General features: G+C 38.7%; 1 protein-coding gene across 2 annotated transcripts in view; it reads left to right on the top strand.

Annotated features, from left to right (window-relative positions):
• Positions 1-26,454, top strand: part of PSD3 (pleckstrin and Sec7 domain containing 3) — a 526,477-nt gene that overhangs the window by 132,741 nt on the left and 367,282 nt on the right. For both annotated transcript variants that reach the window (XM_032287984.1, XM_032287985.1), the window contains one exon: positions 12,839-12,947. In XM_032287984.1, coding sequence (XP_032143875.1) covers positions 12,839-12,947 — 109 coding nt within the window. The remainder of the gene's footprint in view (positions 1-12,838; positions 12,948-26,454) is intronic.

Raw genomic sequence — 26,454 nt, 5'->3', positions numbered from 1 at the left:
CTTTACCTAATCACTGCCCACAGGACCTTCCTGAAGCTGGGATATAAGAATTTCTTAGTGGAAAGTCAGGAAGTTAATGCATCCTACCTTGTCATGATGTTTTGAAGAATGACTTTACCGATAATCGATAGGAGTATTAAGCACCATGTAATGTATTTCACTTTCCTGTATCATTTTAAATTTTCCTAGGAGATTATCTTTTTTCTGCATACATGTAGGTTGGAAAATGATTAATACTATGTAAGTAGAAAATAATATTGGTTTAATTTGACCACTCATATAACTCCTTGGAAAAGAAGAAAACTTTATGTTCTTATTTTAATCAAGAGCAATGTTTTGCCTGTCTTATTTGTAAGGTACAGTTCTAGGTATTACATGTTTCACTTAAATACACAGTTATCACCAAGAGGTCACCTTCAAGTTAAGGGAAATAGGGATGTAGTAACTAAGGTGAGAAGACACTTACTTAACTTCTCATGATTCCTACCTCAAATTCATATTTAGTACCTATTTTTTTTCTCATTGTCAAAGTGACAAATTATGTGCTTTAAAAATATAGAGTGAATTTAATTTTGTTTCAGAAATTAGTTGAACTTTTCAAATGACCAAAAATACCATGATATTTTCACAGCAGATTTAAGTGACTAAGGCTGATGCTTACGTAATTTATTTGTGGGACTTCTTCTTCCTAACCTTTTCCAAGGTTTCAAGGCTTTGTTGAGGTTTCTGAGTTTATAAGGATTTAGCAAAAGTATTTATTGAACACTTAGTGTGAGCCTGTAGTCTCTGCTTTGCATAGTACTTGTTTTGATTGTTCTTAACACCTGACCTGGCTCCTTTTTTTTTTGAGAAAGAAATAGAGGAGCATTTATGAATGTTATTTATTCAGCCTAGTTGATTTCCTCATAGGGATCCTGATTATGCTAGGCTGACTTTTATTCTGTGTAGTTTTCAGCATTTCCTCATGTGACCTGACTTAAATCCCCAGGTGCTCTCCCAATGTGGAGAGCTCCATTCTCCTGTTAAGAATTGGAGTCTGTAGCCAGTAATATGTGTTCAAAGGTTTAACAACGTTTGTATTTTTAAAATGCAAATATTCATATTATCTGCTTCATTTGTGAATTTGAAACATTATCAGAAGCACACAGGTCCAGAATCCGAGGAAGGCAAAAAGGGGCAGGAATAGGTAGGGGGAGAAAAGGCGAGAAGGAGTCTTGAATCACTGGGTTTATTGTTTGCTGTCAAAGGCTTCTTCCTCTTGTCAGTCTGTCATTACCAATTGTGAGATGGTGGGAAAGGCGGAGGATATGCTGTGAACTAATAATAGTCGGTTGTTAATTTTCTTTTAAATTTTTTCTTTGAAGGTCTCTGGCTCTTTAGTTACTGGTGCTTAGTGAAGGAGTGTGAAAAAGACTTGATCCCTCTATCCTACTTTGGTTTTATGGGAGGCTTTACAACAAATGAATGTTTACTTTCCTAGCTTTCCAGCTCCCAGCTTTCTACATTACACTTCTAAATAAATAAATAAATAAATAAATAAATAAATAAATAAAGCAAGCAAGCAAGCAAGCAAGCAGGCAGGCAGGCAGCTACCACCATTGGTAAGAAGCCCTGAGGTATAACGAATTCAGAGCCTTGGTAAGAAGCCCTGAGGTATTACGAATTCAGAGCCTTGCCCAGGATAGGCACAGTTCCTAGAAGGGGGATAGAATCTTCCCATTTGGTTAGAAGACAACTAAAATGGGTCCAACATGAAGGTTACCAAAAAAAGATTCTTTTGAGTCTGTTGAAGGTGTGCTTTCGTGTCCTTTTTTTCTGCCTTGACATGTGTGTCGATGGAAGCCAGCTCGTGGCACTGTGTCTCTGCTCTGGGTCCCCCGCCACCTCATATGGCTGCCGTGTTCTGACTCCATGCCTGGAGGAGCAGCAGAACCCGCACTTACCCTTGTCCCAGGGGAGTGTGCTTTCACACTGGAAATGGACAGAGTGAAGAGAGCAGCTGGTGGGAAAATGAGAATGTATCTCCAGGGGCTTTTAAAAAGGCCATGAATTCAGCTGTTGGTCTTGTGCTCACAATTAAAAACAAGCTGGCAGCAGGGCTGCATGATTGGGTTAGGACCGAGGCTTGCTTTTGGCCGAGATCTTCTCCTTAGGCGTGTGGTCCATTTCCTGCTTTGCCCTTTGGTTTCCATGCTGTTTCTAAGCTTCACACATTAAAGATTGGACTCTCAGCCATCCACTTTGTCTCCTGGCTGTTTGGGGCCTTTCTTTACTTTTGAGAGGCTTTCTGTTCCAGTTTTACTTTTTTACTTGATGCTGTTATTTACTTTTGGAATATATATTCAGTCTGTGAGGGGATTAGGAGCTAGTAGTAGGGAGTACATAGAGCATCCCCTTCTGCCTAAGCATGAATGTTTTCCCCATTTATTTATGTGCAGGTGTATGTCAAATATCTATTTATATTTTATGATTTATTTTATAATAAATGGTATTTTTTTTTTTTTGAAATGAAGTCTTGCCCTGTCACCCAGGCTGGAGCCCAGTGGTACAATCTCAGCTCACTGCAACTCCGTCTCCCAGGTTCAAGCAAATCTCCTGTCCCTGCCTCCCAAGTATCTGGGACTACAGGTGCTCACCACTACACCCAGCTAATTTTTTAATTTATTTTTTATTTTTTTAAGTAGAGACAGGGCTTCATCATACTGGTCAGGCTGGTCTCGAACTCCTGACCTCAGATGATCTACCCACCTCGATGCTAGGATTACAGGCGTGAGCCACCATGCCCTACAAAGTTATTTATTTCATTATTTAATATTATTATTATTTGTTGAGACAAGGCCTTATTCTCTGTCCAGACCGGAGTGCAGTGGCACAGTCGTAGCTCACTGCAGCCTCAACCTCCTGGACTCAAATGATCCTCCTGCCTCACCCTCCTGAGTAGTGTGGACTGTAGGTGCATGACACTATGCCTGGCTGATTTTTATTTTATTTTTTTGGATGGGGGCACTGGCTATATTGTGTAGGCTAGTCTCAAACTCCTGGCCTCAGGGGATCCCTCTTACCTTGACCTCCCAAAGCATTGAGATTATAGCATGAGCCACCATGCCTGGCCTCAAAAATATTTTTAAAGGAAAAAAATTCTACACATGCTAGGACTTGAATCTTACTCTGTATTGCCAGATAAACTGTGGGAATGGATAGTTTTCTTTGTTTTTCAGCAATAAAAAATGCTTAATTATAGTGAAAAGTCTTAATTATAGAGGGAAAGCAAAGTGCATTTGGATGAACTGTGCTAAAAAGGAACGATATAGGTGGAATAACAAGTTACATGTTAGTCTTGTGATTTTCTCATTAATGACTCATTTGTATTTGAAAGCAGCAGAAATACATTTATGGAAAAATATGAGCTTATGTTTCTTTTTCTATTTTTTTTTTTTTTTTTCAGATGGAGTCTTGCTCTGTCACCCAGGCTGTAGTGCAGTGGTGCCATCTTGGCTCCTCTGCTTCCCAGGCTCAAGCAATTCTCCTACCTTATTCTCCTCAGCAGCTGGGATTACAGGCATGTGCCACCACATCTGACTAATTTTTGCAGAGATAGGATTTCACCATGCGGACCAGGCTGGTCTCGAACTCCTGACCTCAAGAAATCCGCCCACCTGGGCCTCCCAAAGTTCTGGGATTACAGGCATGAGCCACCACAGCAGACTTATGCTTTTTATTAGATAAGGTAGATGTAGAGATAATGTAGATATAAAGTATATATTTATGTATATTTCCGTTTATCTGTATTGGTTTTCTATAGCTCCTGGAACTAAGGACCACAAACTTAGTGGCTTAAAGCAACAGAGATTTATTCTCTTAAAGTTCTGGAGGCCAGAAGCCAGAAAGGATCCTTGGGGGCTAAAATCAAGGTGCCAGAGGATAATCTGTTTCTTTGCCATTTCTAGACTCTAGAGCTGCATTCCTTGAATTCCTTGTTTCACAGCCCCTTCCTTCATCTTCAAAACCAGTGTTGTAGCATCTTATCTCTGGCTCTGGTTTTCTATGTTTCTGTCTCATGACTTTCTTCTCTTCTCCCTTAAATCTTCCTTTTCTTCCCTCTTATAAGGATACATGTGATGATATTTAGAGTTCACTTGGCTAATCCAAGATAGCCCTCCCATGTCCAGAAATTTAATTTACTTACATCTTCAAAGTCTATGCCATGCAATATAATATTCACAGGTTCCAGGGATTCTACCATGGTGAGTGTGAATGTGTGTGTGTGTGTGTGTGTGTGTGTGTGTCTGTCTGTCTGTCTGTCTGAAATTCCCTAGCTGACCTACAAGCAGCTACACTCGAATAACAGTAAGCACAGCTAATGTTGAGGTCTTGGATCCAAAGAATATTTTTCATTGAAAGGCATCAGTTTTGTCATAAAATAAAATGGCTCATTCTAGGGCAGATGGAAAACATAAGAGAAGCGTGGAACATCCTGTTGCATGAGAAAGTAAAGAAGTGCTCAGAGAATAATGGGGACATGTCAAAAGATACACATGCCAACTTGAAGAGGCTTCTTTTGGTCCCCACTGGGCAATTTGAGCATTGAAATAATAAAGCAGTAAATTCAACCTATTTGGATAAAAATGAATAAAATTATAAATGGAAAGTTTGATGTGAAATAAGATGTTTACATAGTTCCTAAGTGCCTTTTCACAGCATAATGGTTAATTACTAAGAAAAAAAGCTTAAGCTGACTTAAATTTTATTTATTTATTTATTTTGAGACAGAGTCTCACTCTGTCACCTCAACTGGAGTGCAGTGGTGCAATCTGGGCACACCACAATCTCCACCTCCTGGCTTCAAGTGATTCTCCTGGCTCAACCTCTCTAGTAGCTGGGATTACAGGCATGTGCCACAACAATCAGCTAATTTTTGTATTTTTAGTAGAGACAGGGTTTCACCATATTGCCAGGCTGGTCTTGACCTCCTGACCTCAGGTGATCCACCCATCTTGGCCTCCCAAAGTGCTGGGATTACAGGTGTGAGCCACTGCGCCCAGCTGACTTAAACTTTTTACATCAACTTATAAAACTTTCTCGGTGGAGAAACCTGGCAGGTCAAAGTGAATGTGATCTGTAACTGGACAAATTGAAACCTGCTACTTGATAGGGTGCAAAGAGAAGAATAGCATCATGAAACATGAGGGTAAGCACAAGTTGAAGAACATCCTCTAAAATACCTGGCGTGTAACTTTCAAAACCATCATAGTCATGAAAGTTAAGGAGTATAATGTGATATAGTAGTGGGGTGTTAATAGCCAAGTGGAAGTTCTAAGCTTCACTGTAGGATGATCTGATTAAGTTATATACTAGTAGAGTCCTGACTTAATTATGTAGGTTTTTCTTCTTGGTCTTGCTGCATTCCTCAGTGAAAACTCTTTAGTTCACCTGTGTACAGAGTAAAGTGTAGGGTGCCGTAATTTCATTAGCTTGGTGAGTGAAGAAATCTAAACATCTTAACATCCAGCATACAAATCCCAGTTTCCATTATGGTATCCTTAACTTCAGTACTGTCTGGTGTCCCCTAGGCCAGAGATGCTCTTTGAAAAATCTCTCCAGTTAATAAGACTATTATTTTACCTGAGTAGGGGAGGGGGCACTTGCCCAATGTAGGGGAGGCAGGGATCTGGGGACTTAAGGGCTTGATAAGCATTCCTTGTGAATAGTCTTATATATCTAAGCCACTCCCTTTTCTTTCACTTCTAGACTTTACCAGGCTCCCTCATTCCCTTGGCATTTGGATGTCTTTTGGGGTGTACTGAAATAGTTCTTTGCTTTCTCCAGGTGTTCCTGTGGTCTCCTATGTCAGTTATCACTAGATAATTTGCTTCAAAAATATTGTCATTTTTCTTATTCTATTTCCTGTGGGTTGTGCTTTTATATGAAAAATCTCTTTACTGTACTTTTTAGTATTTTTGGATGAAAGCAAATGCAGATGTGTATGTTTATTTTGCCATCTTACCTAGAAATAGACAACAGTGATTTTTTTTAAACTTTTTTTTTCCTTTTTACATTGGGCATCTCTCTTCCCCATAAACCTGATATAGAACCTGAATATTTAAAACAAATGGAGCTACTGTGGTTGCAAAGTGGTGTGGGGCCAAGTGAACAAGAGTCCTTTTTGCCAATCCTCTTTTTGTTGATCTTTCCAGCTACCTTGTTTCTATACCCAGGCAGCTTCTTTGAATCTAGGATTCTCATGTACACAGTGGGAGAACCACTGGATTAGAGTGTTACACTTTGCTATTTTTGGCTGGAATCAAATGATTCACCTCCTTTTACAACATTACATGTCTTCAAACCCACATTCCCCCTGTGTGGGCTGGTGCAAGGATATACCTTCTCATCCAGACCCTTTTGCTTGTTAAAAGGGAATAACAGGGACTTGTTACCTGTCATCCTGGAGAATTTTCCTTTTGCCCTCCAATATTTAGCCTTCCCTAAAGTAATAGTTAACTAGGCTGCTGTAATAAAGTACCACAAACTGAGTGGCTGAAACAACAGAAAGTCATTTTCTTACAGCTCTAGAGAGTAGAAATTTGAGATCAAAGCATTGGAAAGATTGCTTTCTTCTGAGGCCTCCCTCATTGTCTTGCAGATGGCCGCCTTCTGCCTGTGTCTTCACATGGTCTTTTCTCCTTGTGTGTCTGTCCTCATGTTTTTGTATGAGGACATCAGTCATGTTAGGTTAGGACGCACTCTAGTGCTTTCATTTTAACTTAATTATCTCCTTAAAGACCCTATCTCTAAATACAGTTGCATTTGAGGCACTGGGGGTTAGGACTTCAGCATATGAATTTTGAGGGGACACAGTTCAGCCCTTAACACCTAGCTGTTGCCTTTTGTAGCATTGGCCTTGAGCTTCTTGTCCGTGCCTGCACTTGAGCTGCATGTGGCACACTGCTTCCATGGGCCTGACTTTTGCTGGGTGATGGGAGCAGATGGGATTGAACAGGATCAAGTGTGGAATGTGAAAGTAGGAATCAAGTGTTAGTTTTGAGTGAGTCATGAAATATTATCTTATAGTCTTTAATTTATTGTTTAACTTTTTCTTTATAATACTCACTGGCTGACTTGGAGGCTTTCAGAGTCTCTGAAAATCATATTCAAGTTCAAATAATTAAGGAAATGAAGGAGCATGCCACCTTTCTCAAACTCTACTCTTAACCCCTGCCTCTTCCTCCCTCCTCTGGCCTCATCATTTCCTTTCCAGATCAACTGAAAACCACTTTTACTTCTAAAATTTGCCTGTAGCTTTTTGCTTTGTCTTTTTTATTTTTTACAGCTAAACAATTAAAAGAATCATGCTAGGCTGGTTGTGGTGGCTCACGCCTGTTGTAATCCCAGCACTTTGGGAGGCTGAGATGGGTGGTTCACCTGAGGTCAGGAGTTTGAGACTAGTCTGGCCAACATGGTGAAACCCCATCTCTACTAAAAATACAAAAATTAGCTTGGCGTGGTGATGCGCCTGTGATCCCAGCTAATCTGGAGGCTGGGGCAGGAGAATCACTAGAACCCGGGAGGTGAAGGTAGCAGTGAGCCGAAATCTTGCCACTGCACTCCAGCGTGGGTGACAGAGCAGGACTCCATCTCAAAAAAAAAAAAAAAAAAGTCATCATTCTATATCGGTAGTGCGTATCTTGTATCTAAAATTGGTAATTATAATTGGTAACATGTTGTGAGTTGGATAATGTGAGCCTAATTCTTTATAAATTTGAAAAGCCATTTCAAATGGAAGGTAAAGATTTCATTTGTTCCATCCATTTAATGGGCTTGCATCTTTAAATACAGGGTGTGTTTTGGGGATCATGCATTGTAATTTAATCACAAGGAAAAGATTTGTGTTACTGCTCCTTAGTGAAGTTTCTGTGAAGGGTGGTTAGAAAGTATGAAGAATCATTGTGTTTCAGAATTCAAAGAGACCTAAGAGATCTGAGTAACACTTTTTATCAATAGGGAAGCTAAAGCCCAAAGGTGAAACATTTGTGTGAGACAGAGTGGTACTGTCAGAGCTGATATTTAAGTTTGATCACCTGAAGATCAGCCCATCTTCTAATGTTTCATATTCCAGGCTTCTTAATGAGATTTATGTTTCTAAAACAGCTGTGATGAAACAAAAGAATATATTTTATTTAGTTAGTAATGCCAAAGGAAAAAATAGTCTGAATTACGTGGGTCTTTTATTAATCTGATTGTTTTCGCAGAGATCAGTAAAGCCTTCCCATGGGAAGAGGATATATTGGTAGGGGCTCACAGCTTCAAGAATAACTAATTGTTTAGCAAGAGTAACCCCACAATGCAGGTGGGGCTGAGAAACCACAGCAGGAGGCAGACATGTCTAGGCTATTGTTATAGGGTGATTTTACCAGGGCTTACAGACAGAAGCAGGGTTTTGGGCAACTGCAGGACAGGTGGATCTCCATGCCATTATGCCCCAGACCCAGGGATCATATTCCACAGGGGAGGGACACACATGCTTTAGAGGGAAGAGGTAGGAATTTGATCTGAGGTTAGGATTTGCTGTAAGTACGTGCTCTTACGCAAGGAACAGTAGTTATATGGGAAATCTCAGGGACATTCCCAGAACCGGGGTTAATCAGAAGTCAACATGGCAGATTAGCTTCCAAGATAGAGTTACTTTAGCCTCCATACGAATGCAAGCAAAATGAATTTTATATTATTTAGGAAGGTGGGGAATGTTAATAGAGCATTTTTTTAAGCAGAACCTTTTAGTGAATTTTACTTCTTCTAAGTAGAAAAGCCCTTTTAAAAAAATGTTTTGCTTTTGTGATAATCCTAGCGTACTTTGAATACTGCTTTACTCTGAAGCTTTAGCACCTTCAAGTCTTGCTCCTCAAAGCTGGTCTGTGGATCAGGGTCACATAGGAAATTTTAGGAATGCAGAGTCCCAGGCCCCATCCTAACCTGCTCAGTTTATATTTAACAAAATTCCAGGTTATTCATATATACAGCAAAGTATGAAAACCTGCTCAGTTTATGTTTTAACAAAATTACAGGTGATTCATATATACAAAAAAGTATGAAAATCGTTGGTCTAGAGCAGTGGTTCACAGAAAAGATGGTTCCTGGACCGGCAACATCAGCATCACCTGAAAAATTGTTAGAAAGTGCAGATTCTCAGTCCCTTCCTCAGACCTACAGAATCAGAAACTCTGCGATGGACTCCAATAGTACATGTTTTAATTGGTGCTGTAGGTGATGCTAATTCATGATAAATCTTGAGAACCACCCTAGGGTAATACGTTTCAAACAGTTTAGGTCATGAGCAACCTTGAGAAATATACTTTTAATCATGTCTCAGTACACACACTCACATGCATCTGTGGTTTAGATGTTCCATGAAACAATGCTTATCTTACAATGTGTTTTTTGCTCTGGTATTTTTAGTTTCATTCTTTTAAATAGATTGTGTGTGTATAAACTTATTTATATAAAAATGTGGTCATGATTCACTAAAGTGACTTTTCAACCCACTAATGGGTCGTGAGCTACAGTTTGAGAAACAATAGTCTTGAGCAGGTCCCTCTGGATAGTCTGATAAAATTCTAGATCTCTAGTCAAAATAATGCATTTTAAATGAATACAATAATATACATAGAGTTGCAAAAGAAACCAATTTGATTGACTACCAAAACATTACATTTGTGGTATGGTATATGTATCCCAACTTCTTAGGAGGCTTAGGCAGGAGGATTGGTTGAGCCCAAGAGTTCGAGTCCAGTTGGAGCAACACATCTAGATCCTATCTCTAAAAAAATGTCAAGGATTCTTTATTGATAACAGGATTTAGGGATGAGTCTAGTAACTATTAGCATTTCGAACTAGGGATGAGTATAAATATTTCAAGTTATCTGCAGTAACATATGAAAATGACGAATTTCTATTGATGACAAGTTGTAGCTATTGCTATCAATACTCTGGTTTGTTGCTTACGTTTGTATTTGAAAACATGCCAAATTTCATCTTAAGGTAAATGCAAATAAAGATGCAAACACTGCCTCCCCAGGTTCAGACTTCCAGAATTCTCTTGATGGGTACTGTACCTTCCTTCCCTGTGGACCTGAGGTTAAGAATCCTTGCTCCAGGGGAACCTTGCTTTAGAGTATAGTTCTCGGGCTTTAAGTTGAGACTGTAAGCCAAAAATTTATCTTCCTGGAATTTCTTAAAACTTTTGTTTTATAGATGACATCTTTTCTGGTTTTTTAGTACCCTTGTAATAGATTCCTTTTTTAAAATTTTCTTTTCTGATGTTTTAGTGAGTCCTTGGGGGATCACTTGGAAGCCCAAATGCAGGCTTTTGATACTGTTTCTTTTCTAGTCTCCCCAGTCTCAATACATGCACCTGATTGTTCAAAGCAGATTCCTGGGAGTGAGCCCCAGTGCCACAAGTTCTAGATTTGGACTGGTCGGATATGAATCTGGGATCCATATAACTTTGGAAAAATTATTTAGCTTCTCATTACCTCCTTTTTTCCACCTATGACATGGGGATGACAGTAGCCCCCACCTCATAGAATTGTTCTGAGCATTAAATGAGACATTCTGTGTATTACATTACAACAGTGCCTGGCACAGAGTAAATGGTTAGCAAATGTTATCTATTATATTATCCTTGCTCTTTCCTCTACCTTTTTTTCTTTTTCTTTCTTTCTTTCTTTTTTTTTTTTTTTTTTTGAGATGGATTTTCACTCTTACCCAGGTTGAAGTGAAATGGTGCCATTTTGGCTTACTGCAACCTCCTCCTCCCAGGTTCAAGTGGTTTTCCTGTCTTAGCCTCCTAAGTAGCTGGAATCACAGGTGCATGGCACCATGCCTGGCTAATTTTTGTATTTTTTAGTAGGGATGGGGTTTCGCCAGGCTGGTCTCAAACTCCTCATATGAGCCACTGTGCCCGGCCCCTTTCCCTCATTCTTTAATCCAGTTTATCAGAAAACTTCTTCCTACAAAATATATAATATTTCTTCCTACAAAATATATTTTAATTCATCCACTTTTGCCTGTTTTCTCCAAGCTTCCCTATTCTCATTTGGATTTCTAGCTGGTATCTCTGCTTCCTCTTGTCTCACTCCAATCCATTTTCCATATAACACCCATATGATCTTTTAAAAGTGTAAATGAATAATCTTTTAAAATGCAAATGAATTACTGTATCCCATAAAACCTTTCAGTGGCTTTCCATCAAACCAATCAAAATGCTTTGTCCTTTCTTTGACCTACGCTCTTCTTCTTGCAAGTCTCTAAACTTACCCACTCTTCTGTGGCCAAGTTGACCTTCTCTGTTATCTGAGCAGTCTCATCCCTCCTTACATACCTTAAGGCCATATGGATGGCCTTCCTGCCAATATGTTACTGACCTTCCCTAGTCTGTCATATTTCTCATCTCTGCAGGTACTAGTTTCTCAGAGAGTTTTCCCTAACCACCCTGCCTAAATTAGGGCATGTTACATTGCAGCTCCTTGGGTGAGTTCCTCTTTTACTATCTAGAAGCTCCCCAAACACATAAAAAAAATAATATTTCCTCTCTATTGGGGAAAAGGATAATTAACAACCTGTGATTATCAGACACAGCACCAAGAGGGGTAGCATCTTTTTCAGACCATTACATTTGACGCATTATGAACATTAAGTGATGGTAGAACTCTTTTAAGAAATTGCTGTCTGAATGTTGTGCACACAGCTCTTTGCTATTGCTATTGAAGAACAAAGTGGGCCCTGCCCCCTGAACCTATCTCCAGTGGGGTGATGGAGTTGTGATTGGGTCTTACTACTGTCGGTCATTTCTGTTCCAAAGCATAGACTAGAAATACTAAAAGTTCCCTCTTTGAAATAGTTACTTGGTTGCTGATGAAACCCTTCATGCTTCTCTCCCTCAAAGTGAATGGTCAGTCACTGTTCAGACATGAGAAAAAATGACGTCTCATAACCAGTGGATAGAATCCAGTGTGGGTGATATCTGTATCCTGGTTAATGTTTAGGTTCAGAGTAAAGAGGCAAAAGAAGGCCTTCCTGACTGGGTTAGGTCAAATTTCTTTGTGTCTTGAAATTTGTTTCCTTGCTACTCATTTTTAATTAGTCCTCAGCCAGAGAACAGACGCACTCCTGATTTTTGACAGTTGCCTAACACAGCGAGGAAGGAGGTCTTAGGAGTTCAGAATTAGGATTTACCACTTTCACTATCACCTTTGTAGTTTTTATTTCAAATAAGGGACTTTTAGGAATTACAAAGGACCCTGGACAGATATTGATATGTAGGACAATTAGTATAAATGATATTCTGTTCTGTTCCATGCCCTGTTCAGCTGAATGGTGTCCCTGATTATATAAAAATGTGATCTCTTTTGGGGAAAGATGGGTTTTTTTGCTGATGTTCTTTAACAGAACCCACACAAAGAAATATTCTTGTTATGGACTATGGGTAATGATAATCACTTGGAAAAATGATGTATTTAAAAGGAAAATACAGTTTTCTAATTGAAGAAAAGTAACATTAACTTAATATTTAAAAAATCTGCTATAAATCAGCCTCCCAAAAAGCCACGCTTTTTATTTTCTTCTGACTTCCCTATAGATGTTCATGTGTGCATTCTTTATATAGTTGTAATCATGCAGTGATAGTTTTGTATTCTGATTCTTTTCATGTTATACTTTTCATGTTTCATTTTGAATGGTTAGGATAGCATCAAGTACATATGTCAATTTCTTTACTATTCTCATGTTGGATAATTTGATTTATGATGTATTTTAAACGTGTCTTTGTTTTGTTCCAATTTTGTAGGCAGAGACATTTGTTTGGGTGAACGATGTATCAACACATTCCCAGAGTGTTGCCAAGGCCAAGTATGAATTTTTATTTGGCAGAGCTGAAGGGAAAACTCCAGATACTAGTAAGTATTTCCTGATATCCCTCTCTCAGGTACAAGATATGAAGATCTGTGATTTCAGAGTGATTTTTCTCTGCCATTTTACTTTCTTCTTACCTCTGTGAAACCTGCTTGCTCTAATTATTCATCAAAACAATCTTCCCAAGATGTAGAATCCACAAATTTTAATATTTTTTTAAATGGGGCCTCGTTCTGTTGCCCAGGCTGGAGTGCGGTGGTGCGATCTCAGCTCACTGCAACCTCCACCTCCGGGGTTCAAGTGATTCTCCTGCTTCAGTCTCCTGAGTAGCTGGGATTACAGGCATGCACCACCATGCGTGGCTAATTTTTATATTTTTAATAGAGACAGGGTTTCACCATATTGGTTAGGCTGGTCTTGAACTCCTAACCTCATGATCCACCCAACTCGGCCTCCCAAAGTGCTGGGATTACAGGCATGAGCCACCATGTCTGACCAAATCCACAAATATTAAATGTAATTCTTGTGTCCTATTCTTGGTAATTTCAAGTCACGTTTTTGGTTTGAAGAATTCTCAGTTTCTGATATTTGAAACTGCAAGAATTAATAAATTTTCGTAAGAGTTTTCCACAGTTACCATAGTTGTATATATTGACTAATGTATTTTTGGTGGTTTTTTTTTTTTTTTTTGAGACAAAGACTTGTTCTCTCATCCAAGCTGCCATGCAGTGGCACAATCCTAGCTTACTGTAGCCTTGACCTCAAGGCTCAAGTGATCCTTCTACCTCAACCTCCCAAGTAGCTGGGACTACAGCACATGCCACCACACCCGGCTAATTAAAAAAAAAAATATATATATATATGTGTGTGTGTGCGCGCGTGCGTGCATGTGTGTGTATACATATATATATATATATATATATATATATATATAGGGTTTTTTTGTTGTTGTTGTTAGAGACAGGATCTGTGTATGCTGCCCAGGCTGGTATCAAACTCCTGGCCTCAAGCCATCCTCCTGCCACAGCCCCGCAAAGCACTGAGATTACAAGTGTGAGCCACCATGCCCAGCCCTTTGTGCTTGCTTTTTACTAAGAAAATATATTATTACGATTTTCAGACACTACAGTCTTTCCTTTGGAGTTTATTGTAGCTCTTGTTTATTTTTAATACATTTTAGTATTGGCCTAATCTAGTTATCAAATTTAGTATTCTGCAACTGGAAGCAACACTCTTCAATTTGAAACAGATAAATTTTGGACAAATAGAACTATTACTAGCACTAATAGCAGTAACAGTGTTCACTAACCTACTAGATTACTTACTGTGTGCTAAGGCACTATGCTGATCATCACAATAACCTTTTAAGTTGGTAGTGTTATCCCCATTTTCCAGATGAGAGACCTGAAGTTATCTCCCATTCACAGTCATTCACATAGCAGAGCCAGGAGTTTAATTCAATTTTGCCTGACCACAGAGCTCATCCTGTTAAGGCAATACTTTTTTGAAGGCATTTTCCTAGAAGTAGGTACAAGATAAAATGCAAATAGCTTTGTAGAATTTCAAAACATTTAACTGTATGGAAAACTGATGATGAAGGGGATATTTGCGTATCTCAAGGGTTAGATTGGAAAGGGCTATTGCATGTGGTTAATATTCTCTGAGTTCTGGTTCTAGACTTCTTGAGTTTGAACCCGGGCCTTGTAACTTATAAATTGTATGACCTTGCAAAGTTATCTAACTTATTTATGGCTCAGTTTTCTCATCTGTAAAATGGAATTATACTGACATATGTCTTAGAATTCTTTTGAGGCTTAAATAAGTTGACATTTATAAAGATCTTAGAGTCATGCTCTGTGTGTTATAAGTGCTGTGAAAGTGTTTGCTGCTATTAATTGCTGTGATAACCATCACCATCATCATCATGTCCCTGACCTTTGAGGCTGATATTATAAGTACAATCCTGACTTTTTTCAGCTCTGTCATTATCTGACACTCATTTTTGTTTTGGGAAGACACAGAATCTGACTATATACAGCTGTTGCTCAGTTGAAAAAAGCCGAGTATGAACTATATATTTTTCACTCATATGTTTGGTGAGATTATTTAATAACTCCACAATATTTGGGGATACCAAGAAGGCATTGTATAACACAGCCATATAATAACTGATTTGAGCTTGAAAATGAATAGTTATCAGACATCTTAATATTTGGGGACTCTTAGATATAGATTAAAACAGCTAAATTATTTTAAAAAAGCATTTGGCTTTATCACAGTGTCCTAATTTAGAGGAAAATATGTTTCATATATATCTCTTATACTTAACATGTATTGTAGCCATTTATGCTGTTTGTAATGTATCTTAAATACATAACTATTCTGGGCTTGAAGTTTGAGATACGTAATTATCTGTTTAATCTTCCTCTGACAAGGAGGTACTGATAATAGTTATTCCAAGAATGTAAAACTCTTTGACATTGGCTGGGCATGGTTGCTCACACCTCTAATCCCAGCCCTTTGGGAGGCCAGGGCAGGTGGATCACTTGAGATCAGGAGTTTGAGACTAACCTGGCCAACATGGTGAAAGCCTGTCTCCACTAATAATATAAAAATTAGCGGGACATGGTGACATGTACCTGTAGCTCTAGCTACTCAGGAGACTGAGGCACAAGAATTGTTTGAACCTAGGAGGCAGACAGAAGTTGCAGCAAGCCGAGATCGTGCCGCTGCACTTCAGCCTGGATGACTGAGTGAGATTCTGTCTCAAAAAGTAAACAAAAAATTTTAAAAATAAAACTCCTTGTCATAGATTTAACTATGTGACATTGTGATTTTTTCTAATTAAACTTTTTTTTTTACTATAATAAAACTGATTTTTACTTAACTATGTAGAGATAATACCAAATGTCTACATAGTTCTCTGCCTTACTGGTTGAGTGAGTTTGGTTTTCCCCGTATTACCAGCTCAGATATAGCATATCCAAGACAAACCAAAATGACAGTTTATACCTTTTGTTTCTTATTTGCCTTAGTAAAAATGGTTGGTGGTAGTCGCTGCTGGTGCTTCTGTAGGTATGACAGTATGCATGCATTATTGAACAAATACATTCAATTAGCATCTATGTGCAGGTTGCTTGTTTTGGGCACATTGAAAGTGCAAAGACATGGAAGACGTGGTTCTTACTTTTAAGTTACTTATTCTTTAGCTGAAGAGAAACAGCATGTCTCCAAATGACTAGCAGGAGGGAATGATTACTTTTAGTTACTCTGGTGATGACTTCATGGAGGAGGTGGAAGTTGAACTTGGTCTTAAAGGATGACTAGAATTCGGAATAACAGAGTTTTGGGTGAGAGCATTTCAAATTGCAGAAATGACAAGAGCAGGAAATAGAAATTATTTGAGGAACTGGGGAATACTAGCCTGGTTGGTCTGCAGACATCATCAGTGAGAGATAAATTCAGGAAGATTACCATTTAGAAAAGGGCCATATCATGTAGGACCTTCTAAGGCAAGGTGAAGAGTTTACAGCTTTAAAAATAAATAGGAGAGGAAAATGAGCTTCCGAAGTATTAAAGAACATGCCTAAAGGCACGTAGCTGAGATACTTTAGAATCCGGTTAAAAATCCAGCCTCTCCGATAGCCTCTGAGAAGAGTCTCAGCTTTAGTGCATTCCTCTTATTAGATATAGCATACCAGTGATTGGAAGTTATTTGACATAATGAGGTAAAATAGGTACTCTCATGGGTTATTAAGTTGTTTGAAGAATTGTAGAACTTCATAAAGCTCCTAAACTTGCTTTTTAGAGTTTTTGTGTGTTTTTGAAATTCTCTGACTGTGATTACTCCTCACAGCTGTCTTTGGGCTGGAATAAAGCTGTATCCTGTTCCTCCCAGTTTACTGAATGCAAAATGCTCATGGCAGCAGCAGCAGAGCCTGGGTCCCAGCCTACTATAGGTGCCTATGGACAAGTCAGTGAACCTCCTCAGTTTCTTCATCTGTAAAATAGGCATAATGGTAGTAACTTCTTCAGAGAGCTATAGTAGAAATTGAATGAGATTGTAAGTATACAGCTCAGGGTTTGGCACATGGTACCCAATCAGTGTTTAGCTGTTAGGAAACCAGCTTATATATTAAACTAGTAGAATATTTATGTTAGAAGAAATATTAGAAGTCACCTTTGCATTTGATAGATGAGGAAACTAAGGACTCAAGTGAATGAATTAATTTGCCCAAACTCGTTGTTAGGTTTGAGACCATGATCCAGGTTCCTCGGTTCTGCATCACATGTTTGAAATGTGACACTATCTGCTCCTGTTGAAAAACCAACTCTCAGATTGGAAAGATGTAAAAGTCATCTGATCCCACTCCCTTGAGATATGCTATAAATGTGCTTAGTTAGAGTGGCAACCACGATCAGAATAAATAAACTCTGAGGGAGGCCTTCAGGGACTCTTCTGTTGGGGAAGTTATCTGATGAATGAAGGAAGGAGGAGAAGTGTTTTCACATTGCCTCCCTCCTGCCTTCTCCTGAACTGTTCAGAGCCCATAATTAAAAGAGAAGAGTTAGGTGAGGCTAGTGGGGAAGCCACAGGACATATGTTACACTTTTAAGATTCTAGAGTGATTGTGTAGTGAAAGCTTAGCTACTTGGAAACCTCTGACAGATGTACCAAAATTTTATTAAAATGTTAGTTTTCTTTTAGTTGGAAGTCATTCTAAATCATAGTCTAAGCAAATTTTCCCTTTATGATGATTTATGGTCGTAATTATGAATAGATAAGGTGCTTGCTGGAGTTAGATATAAATGGATTCTGTAGCATATCATTTTAAGAAGTATCTCATGTCAGCTTTTTAAAAATTACCCTTTTTATTTTTAAAGATAGAGTATGATTTTAAGAGGTATCTCATGTCAGCTTTTTTAAAATTACCTGTTTTATTTTTAAAGGTAGAGTGAATCATATGTAGATACATGACTCCTTGCAGTGTCATGTGGTTCTTTTCAGCAAAATTAACTAGATCGGTGTTTCTCAACAGTTTGACTATTGACATTTTGTTTTGGAGATCAACAAAGGACTTATATCTAGAATACATAGAGAGCTCTTACATCTCAATGACAAGAAAGCAAACCCCCCAAGGGAAAAAACGGGCAAAAGATTAGAACAGATACTTCACCAAAGAAGATATATGGATGGCAGGTAAGCACATGAAAAGATGCTCAGCATTATTAGTCATTAGGGAAACGGAAATGGAAATGGAAACCACAATGAGATACTAATTAATACAAAGCCACTAGAATTGCTAAAATTAAAAAGACTGGCCATGTTGTGATTGGCAAGAAAGTGGAGCTGCTGAATTCTTACACCTGGTGGTGGGAATGTAAAAGGTTCAATTGTTGAAAAACAGTTGAAGGCTGAGCACGATGGCTCATGCCTGTAATCCGAGCACTTTGGGAGACCGAGGTGGACAGATCACAAGGTCAAGAGATCGAGACCATCCTAGCCAAGATGCTGACACCTGTCCCTACTAAAAATACAAAAGTTAGCTGGACATGGTTGCACATGCCTGTAGTCCCAGCTACTTGGGACGCTGAGGCAGGAGAATTGCTTGAACCCGGGAGGCGAAAGTTGCAGTGAGCCGAGATCGTGCCACTGCATTCCAGCCTGGCAACAGAGTGAGATTCTGTCTCCCTCTGAAAAATTATTAAGTTAAAGATATACCTTCTGTACTGCTAGACCATTCCATTTCTTTATATTTACCCTAGAGAAACAAAAACATATGCCCACACAAAGACTTGTACATGAAAGTTCATGACTTGTCCTTAGGTTTCACTGTTTGGGAAATCAAGCAGATTAGGGATCTGAATTTATGCTTCTTTAAAAAAATGTAGGTAACTGAAATGTGGAAGTGAATAACACAAGTGGGAGATTTTGCATGGTGCATTTCAAAATATGTAATCCCTTCTTTTGCCTTAATTGGCCTTGATTCAGTATGCAGTATGCACTGGAGTCTCTTCAATGAAAGGACCTTTGACATCTCACCTGTGGAGAATTGGCTCTTTCTCTATGGACAGCTTTAAGGACTTTCTTGACTCCTACCCACTCAAATTTCCGGAAGTGTGAGTCTGGTGTTCTTGCTATATGGTGTATGTGGTGCCCTTTCAGTCATGTCTTTCTTCAGCTCTGAAAATGTTTGTCCTTTCTACTTTTTAAAAATGTCTTTTACTTCTACAATTTCTATTAGACGGATGTTGGTTCTCCTGGATTAGATCAATCCTCTACATCTTTTAATTTTTCTCTTCTATTTTAAATCATGATCTTCCATTCTTTCTAACAACATTTTAAAGTTGTATTTATAATCTCAAGAGCTCTTTCCCATTCTTTGGTCACTCAATTTTCATTTCAGTCTACTCTTTAATTTTGCATTATTTTGAACCTTTTATGCATTATTTTGAATCTCTCTAAATAAAAAATTAGAAGATTATCTTGTTTCTTGGATTCCTGCTTCATCAGGGTCAGTTCTGTTTCATTAAATCTTGGAACTTTTCTTGGAAGCCACTATTAGTCCTCAAATGTCTGTTAGAGTTTGTTTCTTTTCATTCATATGTGTTAATGAAAGATTGAGTTCCCAAATATAGACATAGTTTCTCTGGCTGTATAGAGTATGTGTCCTTAGCAGGCCTCTTCCCTTCATATAGAAGAGGGCTGGAATGAGTTTCTATGAGGTGGGGTGTATGAACTACCATAAATGCAGGTGGGATTCGACCCATGCTGAGTGCCTTGATGCAGGCAAGCCTCTGGGTAGGGAAGCAGGGTAGAAGGGGGCTAGGATGGGAAGCTGTTCTTCAGATGATTTTTCGGTTAATCATGTTGATGTCTGTTCTGCTTCCCGTTCCAGGTCTGGAGACCTGCCAACTCTAGGTTTCTCGGTTCTTTGTGGCTCTAGTGTTGGAATAACTGTGGCCTTCTGGGTTTGTTTGGGATTGTGACTTCTGTCTATCATTATTTTGTCTATGATTATACTCCTTTTTTTTCAGCACTGTTTATTTATTTTCTTTTGAAACTGGTTGTTGCCATTTTCATAAGGCTCAGAGAAGGTTAAACAAACTTGTATCCTTGTCTGCCACAATGACCCAGAAGGCTGAATACTTAAAAAAAATAGCTTTATTGAGATACAATTTGTGAACTATACAATTCACCCATTTAGTGTGTAAAATTCAGTGGGTTTTTAGTGCATTCACAGAATTGCATATCATCCATCACCACAGGCAACTTTAGAACATTTTCATCGTCTTAAAAAGAAAAGACTTGTTGGTGTCTCCTACCTGTATTACCAGATGTTTGGGAGGCGAGGTGGGAGGATTGTTTGAGCCCAGGAGTTCAAGTCTAGTCTGGGCAACATAATGAGACCTTGTCTTGAGCAAAAGAAAAGAAAAGATAGGAGAAGAGAGGAAGGGAGAGACAGACAGAGAGAGAAGGAAAGAAAGAATGAACTACACCTACTTGCTGTCACTCCAGGCAACCACTAATTTGCTTTTTATCTCTAGAGATTTTCTTATTTTGGACACTTCATATAAATGGAATCATTGTCATGACTAGTTTTGCTGTAATATTTACCACTAATTTTTGTATGTAGTAATAGTCAATTATATGGATAGGACACATTTTGTCTGTTCACCATATGAGGGATATTTGGTACGTTAGTCTGTTCTCATGCTACTAATAAAGACAGACCTGAGACTGGGTAATTTATAAAGGAAAGAGGTTTAATGGAATCACAGTTCCACATGGCTGGGGAGGCCTCACAATCATGGCGAAAGATGAAGGAAAAGCAAAGGGTTGTTTTACATGGCAGCAGGTAAGAGAGAGCTTGTGCAGGGGAATTCCCATTTCTAAAACCATCAGATCTCCTGAGATTTATTCCCTATCACAAGAACGGTATGTGAGAAACTGCCCCCATGATTCAATTATCTCTGCCTGGCCCCACCCTTGATGTGGGGATTATTACAACTCCTGGTGAGATTTGGGTGGGGACACAGCCAAACCATATTATTTACGTTGCTTTTCCTTTTTGGCTTGTATAAATAATGCTGTTAGGAGAACTGATATACAAATTTTTTAGTGGTTGTGTGTTTCATTTCTCTTGGCTATATAGGTAGAAGTGGAATTGCTGAGTCGAATGACAATTCTACATTCAACCTTTTGAGGAACTTCTAAATTATTTTCCACAGCAGTTGTATGATTTTACATTTCCATCAGTAGTGTATGAGGGTGCAACCTTGTGAAATATGGTTTGGTTTTTGTCCTCATTTCCTGGTATACGCCTCCTAAAATCCTTAGAATGCCCACCATGATGTCTTCTTATGTGCTCATATGTTGACTGATAGCTGTCAGCCCCTAGGTAGCTTCAGGATGGGGCTGGTCACTAGAAGGATATGGCAGATTTGGAGGGTCGGGACTTTCTCCTAAGTGTGTTCAGGGAAACTAAGCAGCATTGCGGCATCCCAGAGCCCCCAGGTCAGCGGCTAAACAGCACCAGTGAGCAGCCTCCTGAGAGGAGAGAAGGGCTGAAGGTTAAGTTGACCAGTGATTTAGTCAGTCATTCCTGTGTGATGAAGCCTCCATAAAAATCTGAAAGGGCTGGGTGCAGTGGCTTATGCCTGTAATCTCAGCAATTTGGGAGGCCAAGGTGGGCAGATCATGAGGTCAGGAGTTCGAGACCTTCCTGGACAACACGGTGAAACCCTGTCTCTATTAAAAATACAAAAATTAGCTGGGCGTGGTGGCATGCACCAGCCACTCAGGAGGCTGAAGCAGGAAAATTGCTTGAACCCTGGAGGCAGAGGTTGTAGTGAGCCGAGGTGATGCCATTGCACCCTAGCCTGGGCAATAGAGTGACACTCCATCTCAGATAAAAAATAAAAATAAATAAAAAATAAAAACCCTGAAAGGACAGAGTCTGAGAACTTTTGGTTAGCTAAACACAAGGAAGTTTCTGGAGGGTGGCATGCCTGGGTAGGGCTTGGAAGTTCTGTGCCCCTTTTCCCATACTCACCCTGTGCATCTCTTCATCGGCATCCTTTGTAATACCCTTTATAATAAACCGGTAAATGTAAGTAAATGTTTCCTTGAGTTCTGTGAGGCACTCTAGCTAATTAATTGAGCCCAAAGAAGGGGTTGTGGGATCTGTGATTTAGAGCCTGTCAGAAGCACAAATAAAACAACTTGGGGCTTTAAACTGGCATCTAAAGTGGCAGGGGTGAGGTGGGGTTAGGGCATATGGCTAGGGGTGGGGCAGAGGGTCAAGCCCTCAACTTGTAGGATCTGATGCCATATCTGGGTAGATAGTTTTGGAATTGAATTGCATTAGAGGACACCTAGCTGGTATCTTCTGTAGGACTGCTTGCTTGTTTGGTCTGTGGAGAAAATCTCCTACACATTGTGGTGTGAGTGCAGAGGAAAAACTGCTTGATTGTCTGTGTGTTTTTTCTTACTTAGTGCGTTCTAGTTTCTCTACACTCTTGCCAACACCTGTTATTCTCTGTCTTTTTAAATTAAAATTATCCTAGGATATATGAAGTAGTATCTCATTGTAGTTTTGTATTGCATTTTTGAAATGACTAATGGCATTGAGCATCTTTTCATGTGCTTATTGGCTTATTGTACAAGTTAAGTATCCCATCATGCTTAGGACCAGAGGGATTTCAGATTTTGGATTTTTTTTTTTGGATTTTGTTGAATTTTGGAATATTTTCATATACATAACGAAATATCTTGAGGATAAGACCCAAGTCTAAACATGAAATTCATTTATGTTTCGTATATACCTTATACACGGTTGAAGATAATTTTATACAATATTTTAAATAACTTTATGCATGAAACAAAGTTTGTGTACACTGAATAATCAGAATGCAAAGGTCACTATCTCTGCCACCCATGTGGACAGTCTGTGGTTGTGTGGCATCGTCATCATTCTTGACTCTGAATTTATATGCTTCTAAGAAGCAATCATTTTCCAACACTGATTCACACATACGTATTTAACAGTGAAAACAAATAGAACATACCACTAGTACAGTGAAAAAATAAATATGTTCAGGGTAACTAAGAAGTACAGTAGCATTACCAGAATACCTGTGTTAGCTCCTGGACAACAGGAGGAACCAACTATGGTAGGCTTTTTGTCTTCATCTGCCATGCTGTGTTTTGATTAAAAGCTCACTGTATCACTTCTAAAATGAGGTTGTAGAAAAGAAAGAAAAATAAGAAATATAAGAATTCACTGTACACAATTTTATTTTTTTAGTTGAGAAGAAACACCAGTAGCAATTGAAGGACCTGGAAGTGAGTCCTCTAGGGATGAGGAGGCATTCTGCTGGATGGCTTTTTAAATGTGTCCTCCAGTCATCCTCCTCATTAACCATGGTTTTTTACTTCTACTTCTCTCTCAAATTTTAAAAACTGGCATGGTTTCTTGTTCTATTACAAACATACCCTGGTGTGTAGTCCTTGAATAAACCCACCATACGTTTTCATCATATTGTCTATGGGCACTTTTTTGCAGTGTTAATTAATGTCATCGTCCACTTGTGGTGTTATATTGGCGCTCAAATGTTTCAGATTTTGGAGCATTTTGGATTGATTTTTGGTTAGGGATGCTCAACCTGTATATCTTTGGAGAAATGTCTATTAAGATTCTTTGCCCATTTTTAAACATTTTTTAAAAAGTATTAGAGAATTTTTATTTTGTTTAGTTGTATATAAACTTTTAGAAACAGTTGCCTGGAAGTGTGGTAGCACAATCATAGCTCACTGCAGCCTTGAACTCCTGGGCTCAAGGTGATACTCCCACCTCAGCCTCTTGAGTAGCTGAGACTACAGATGTGCACCACCATGCCCACTGACTTTTGTGTTTTTAAATTTTTTGTACAGATGAGTTTGGCTGTGCTTGCCCAGCTGGTCTCAAACTCCTGACCTCAAGTGATTCTCCCACAGCGCCCAGCAGTGTTTTTTTTTAGTTGGCTTATTTGTCTGTTTAAGATTGGGTTGAAAGAGCTCTTTATATAGTCTGTATACAAGCCCCTTATTAATTACATGACCGCAGATGCTTTCTTCTATTGTGTTTATTATGTTTTCACTTCCTTATTAGTCATCATTTATAGAACAAAAGTTCTTAATTTTGAAGTCCAGTTATATATTTCTTATTTTGTTGCTTGTATTTTCCATCTCATGTCTAAGAAACCATTGCCTAACTCAAGTGAAGAAGATTTACTTTTGTATTTTCTTCTGTTTCTTTTCTTTCTTTCTTTCTTTTTTTTTTTTTTCCTTAGAGAACTTGGAATTAATTTTCTTCTGTGTTTCATAGTTGTAACTCTTAACTTTATGCCTGTGGTCCATTTCGAGTTATTTTTTGTTTATAGTGTAAAGAAGAAGCTGAATGATTTTGAATGGCAGATAGACTGTGTTAGGCGAATGTTGAGCACCTGCTTTGAGTGGACACCTCATCATACACACAGAATTCCTGGAGAGCAGGATGCAAAAAATGTAGCATGGCAGCTTAGCCCTACTCATGCCTGTTCAAATCTTTGCATCTGGCTGCAGGACCCAGGAAAGCTATGAGTTGTTGTTTTAGGAAAAGTGTGGGCTGTGATAGAAAACCACAAATAAACAAGAGAAGAAATGACAAATCCACTAATTCTAAGGTTTTCTGTTGAGTTATTTTCTTTTTTTCACCATGGGTAGAAGTTGGTTTATAATTTCCTGGCTAGTCCTTTAGTAAATCTTCTATGTTTGGCAATTTTCATTTCTTTTGCTCCTTCCTTTCCACTTCCCAGCCTCCTTCCCACTCATAATGGAAAGCAGCAAAGTGATTTTACAGTATAATAACAAGTATGTGTTAGACTTCCTCAGTATTCCTTGGCCCTTATAAAATGGACCATATGTTCTCCATTATTTTAGCTATACCACAACTTCTGCTTGATAGGCAGTAGTTTTTAGTGGTCTGCTTTGGCTTGGCAAAGTAGGCCAGGAAATGACTATAACTTTCTCTTTGGCTAGGGTTTTTGGTATATAAGTCAGAGCTTCCATCTTATTCCACACTGGCCCACATATCTGTAGAATGAGCTATATACTGGTAGTCATAATTACTTCACTGAAATTAGTCGGTGTTTTATATACTAAGATAACTAAGAAGTGTTGCAGAAATCAACCCTGAGGTCATGTTGAAAAGCTTATTTCTACTGTCTGGTCAGTGTAGCATTTTATTTTTGCCTACATTTATTTTGCCTGTGAGATCCATTTTTTTAAGATTGGTGTATATATAGTTTACAAATTTGTGTTGAGCCACATTCAAAGCTGTCCTAGGCTGCATGTGGCCCATGAGCTGTGGGTTGCACAAGCTTGCTCTAATCTTGGACAAGGTAGCCCTATCCTAAAGCTACCTAAGGATTGCCAGGCATCAGTTAATTCATTAGCATATAAAAAGACATACCACTTTGAAAATCCCAGAGATTTTAAGAGGAAACTCAGAGGGAAGACCAAATACAGTCATGTGCCACGTAATGACATTTGGGTCAGCAATGACTATATATAGGACCATATATATTTATATATAATATAGAATGTATATATTTATATAATGTATATATTTAAAGTAGCTGTTGAAAAGCTGAGGAGCAGGATTTGATTTTTTTTGAGAGTAAGATCAGATCAGCTTTGGGACAGTAGTAGACATGACATCTAATACTGTGAAATATATACAGCCATGTGTTATTTAATGAAAGGAACACATTCTGAGAAATGTGTAGTGAAGCAATTTCATCTTTGTGCAAACATCACAGAGTGTACTAATGCAAACCTAGATAGTATACTTACTGCACACCTAGGCCATATGGTTTAGCCTGTTTTTTCTAGGCCATGAACCCATACAGCATATTACTGTACTGAATACTGCAGGCAGTTGTAACAGAGTAGTCTTCATGTATCGAAACTTAGAAAAGGTACAGTAAAAATATGGTATTATAATCTTATGGGATCACCATCCTACATGTGCTCATTGCTGACCCAAATGTGGCGCATGACTATATTTGGTCTTCCTTCTGAGTTTCCTCTTAAAATCTCTGGGATTTTCAAAGTTGTATGTCTTTTTGTATGCTAATGAATTAACTGATGCCTGGCAACCCTTAGGTAGCTTTAGGATGGGGCTACTTTGTCCAAACTTAGAGCAAGCTTGTGCAACCCACAGCTGACGGGCCATATGCAGCCCAGGACGGCTTTGAATGTGGCCCAACACAAATTTGTAAACTTTCTTGAAACTTATAAGATTTTTTTTAAAAAGCTCATCAGCTGTTGTTAGTGTATTTTATGTGTGGCCCAAGGCAATCCTTCCAGTGTAGCCCAGAGAAGCCAAAAGATTGGACACCCCTGGATTAGAGGGTTAAGACTTTCAGTCCCATCCCCTAACCTATGGGGATGTGAGAGGGTAAGGGTTAAGGGGATCACCAATAACTAATGATTGAGTGAATCATGCCTACTAATGAGGCCTCTAT

This window comes from Sapajus apella, unplaced genomic scaffold (assembly GCF_009761245.1).
Source record: "Sapajus apella isolate SASKATOON/1434 unplaced genomic scaffold, GSC_monkey_1.0 scaffold21, whole genome shotgun sequence".
Taxonomy (NCBI): Eukaryota; Metazoa; Chordata; class Mammalia; order Primates; family Cebidae; genus Sapajus; species Sapajus apella.
The sequence above is the reverse complement of the archived record's forward strand: the minus strand, read 5'-3'. Positions and strand labels throughout refer to the sequence as shown.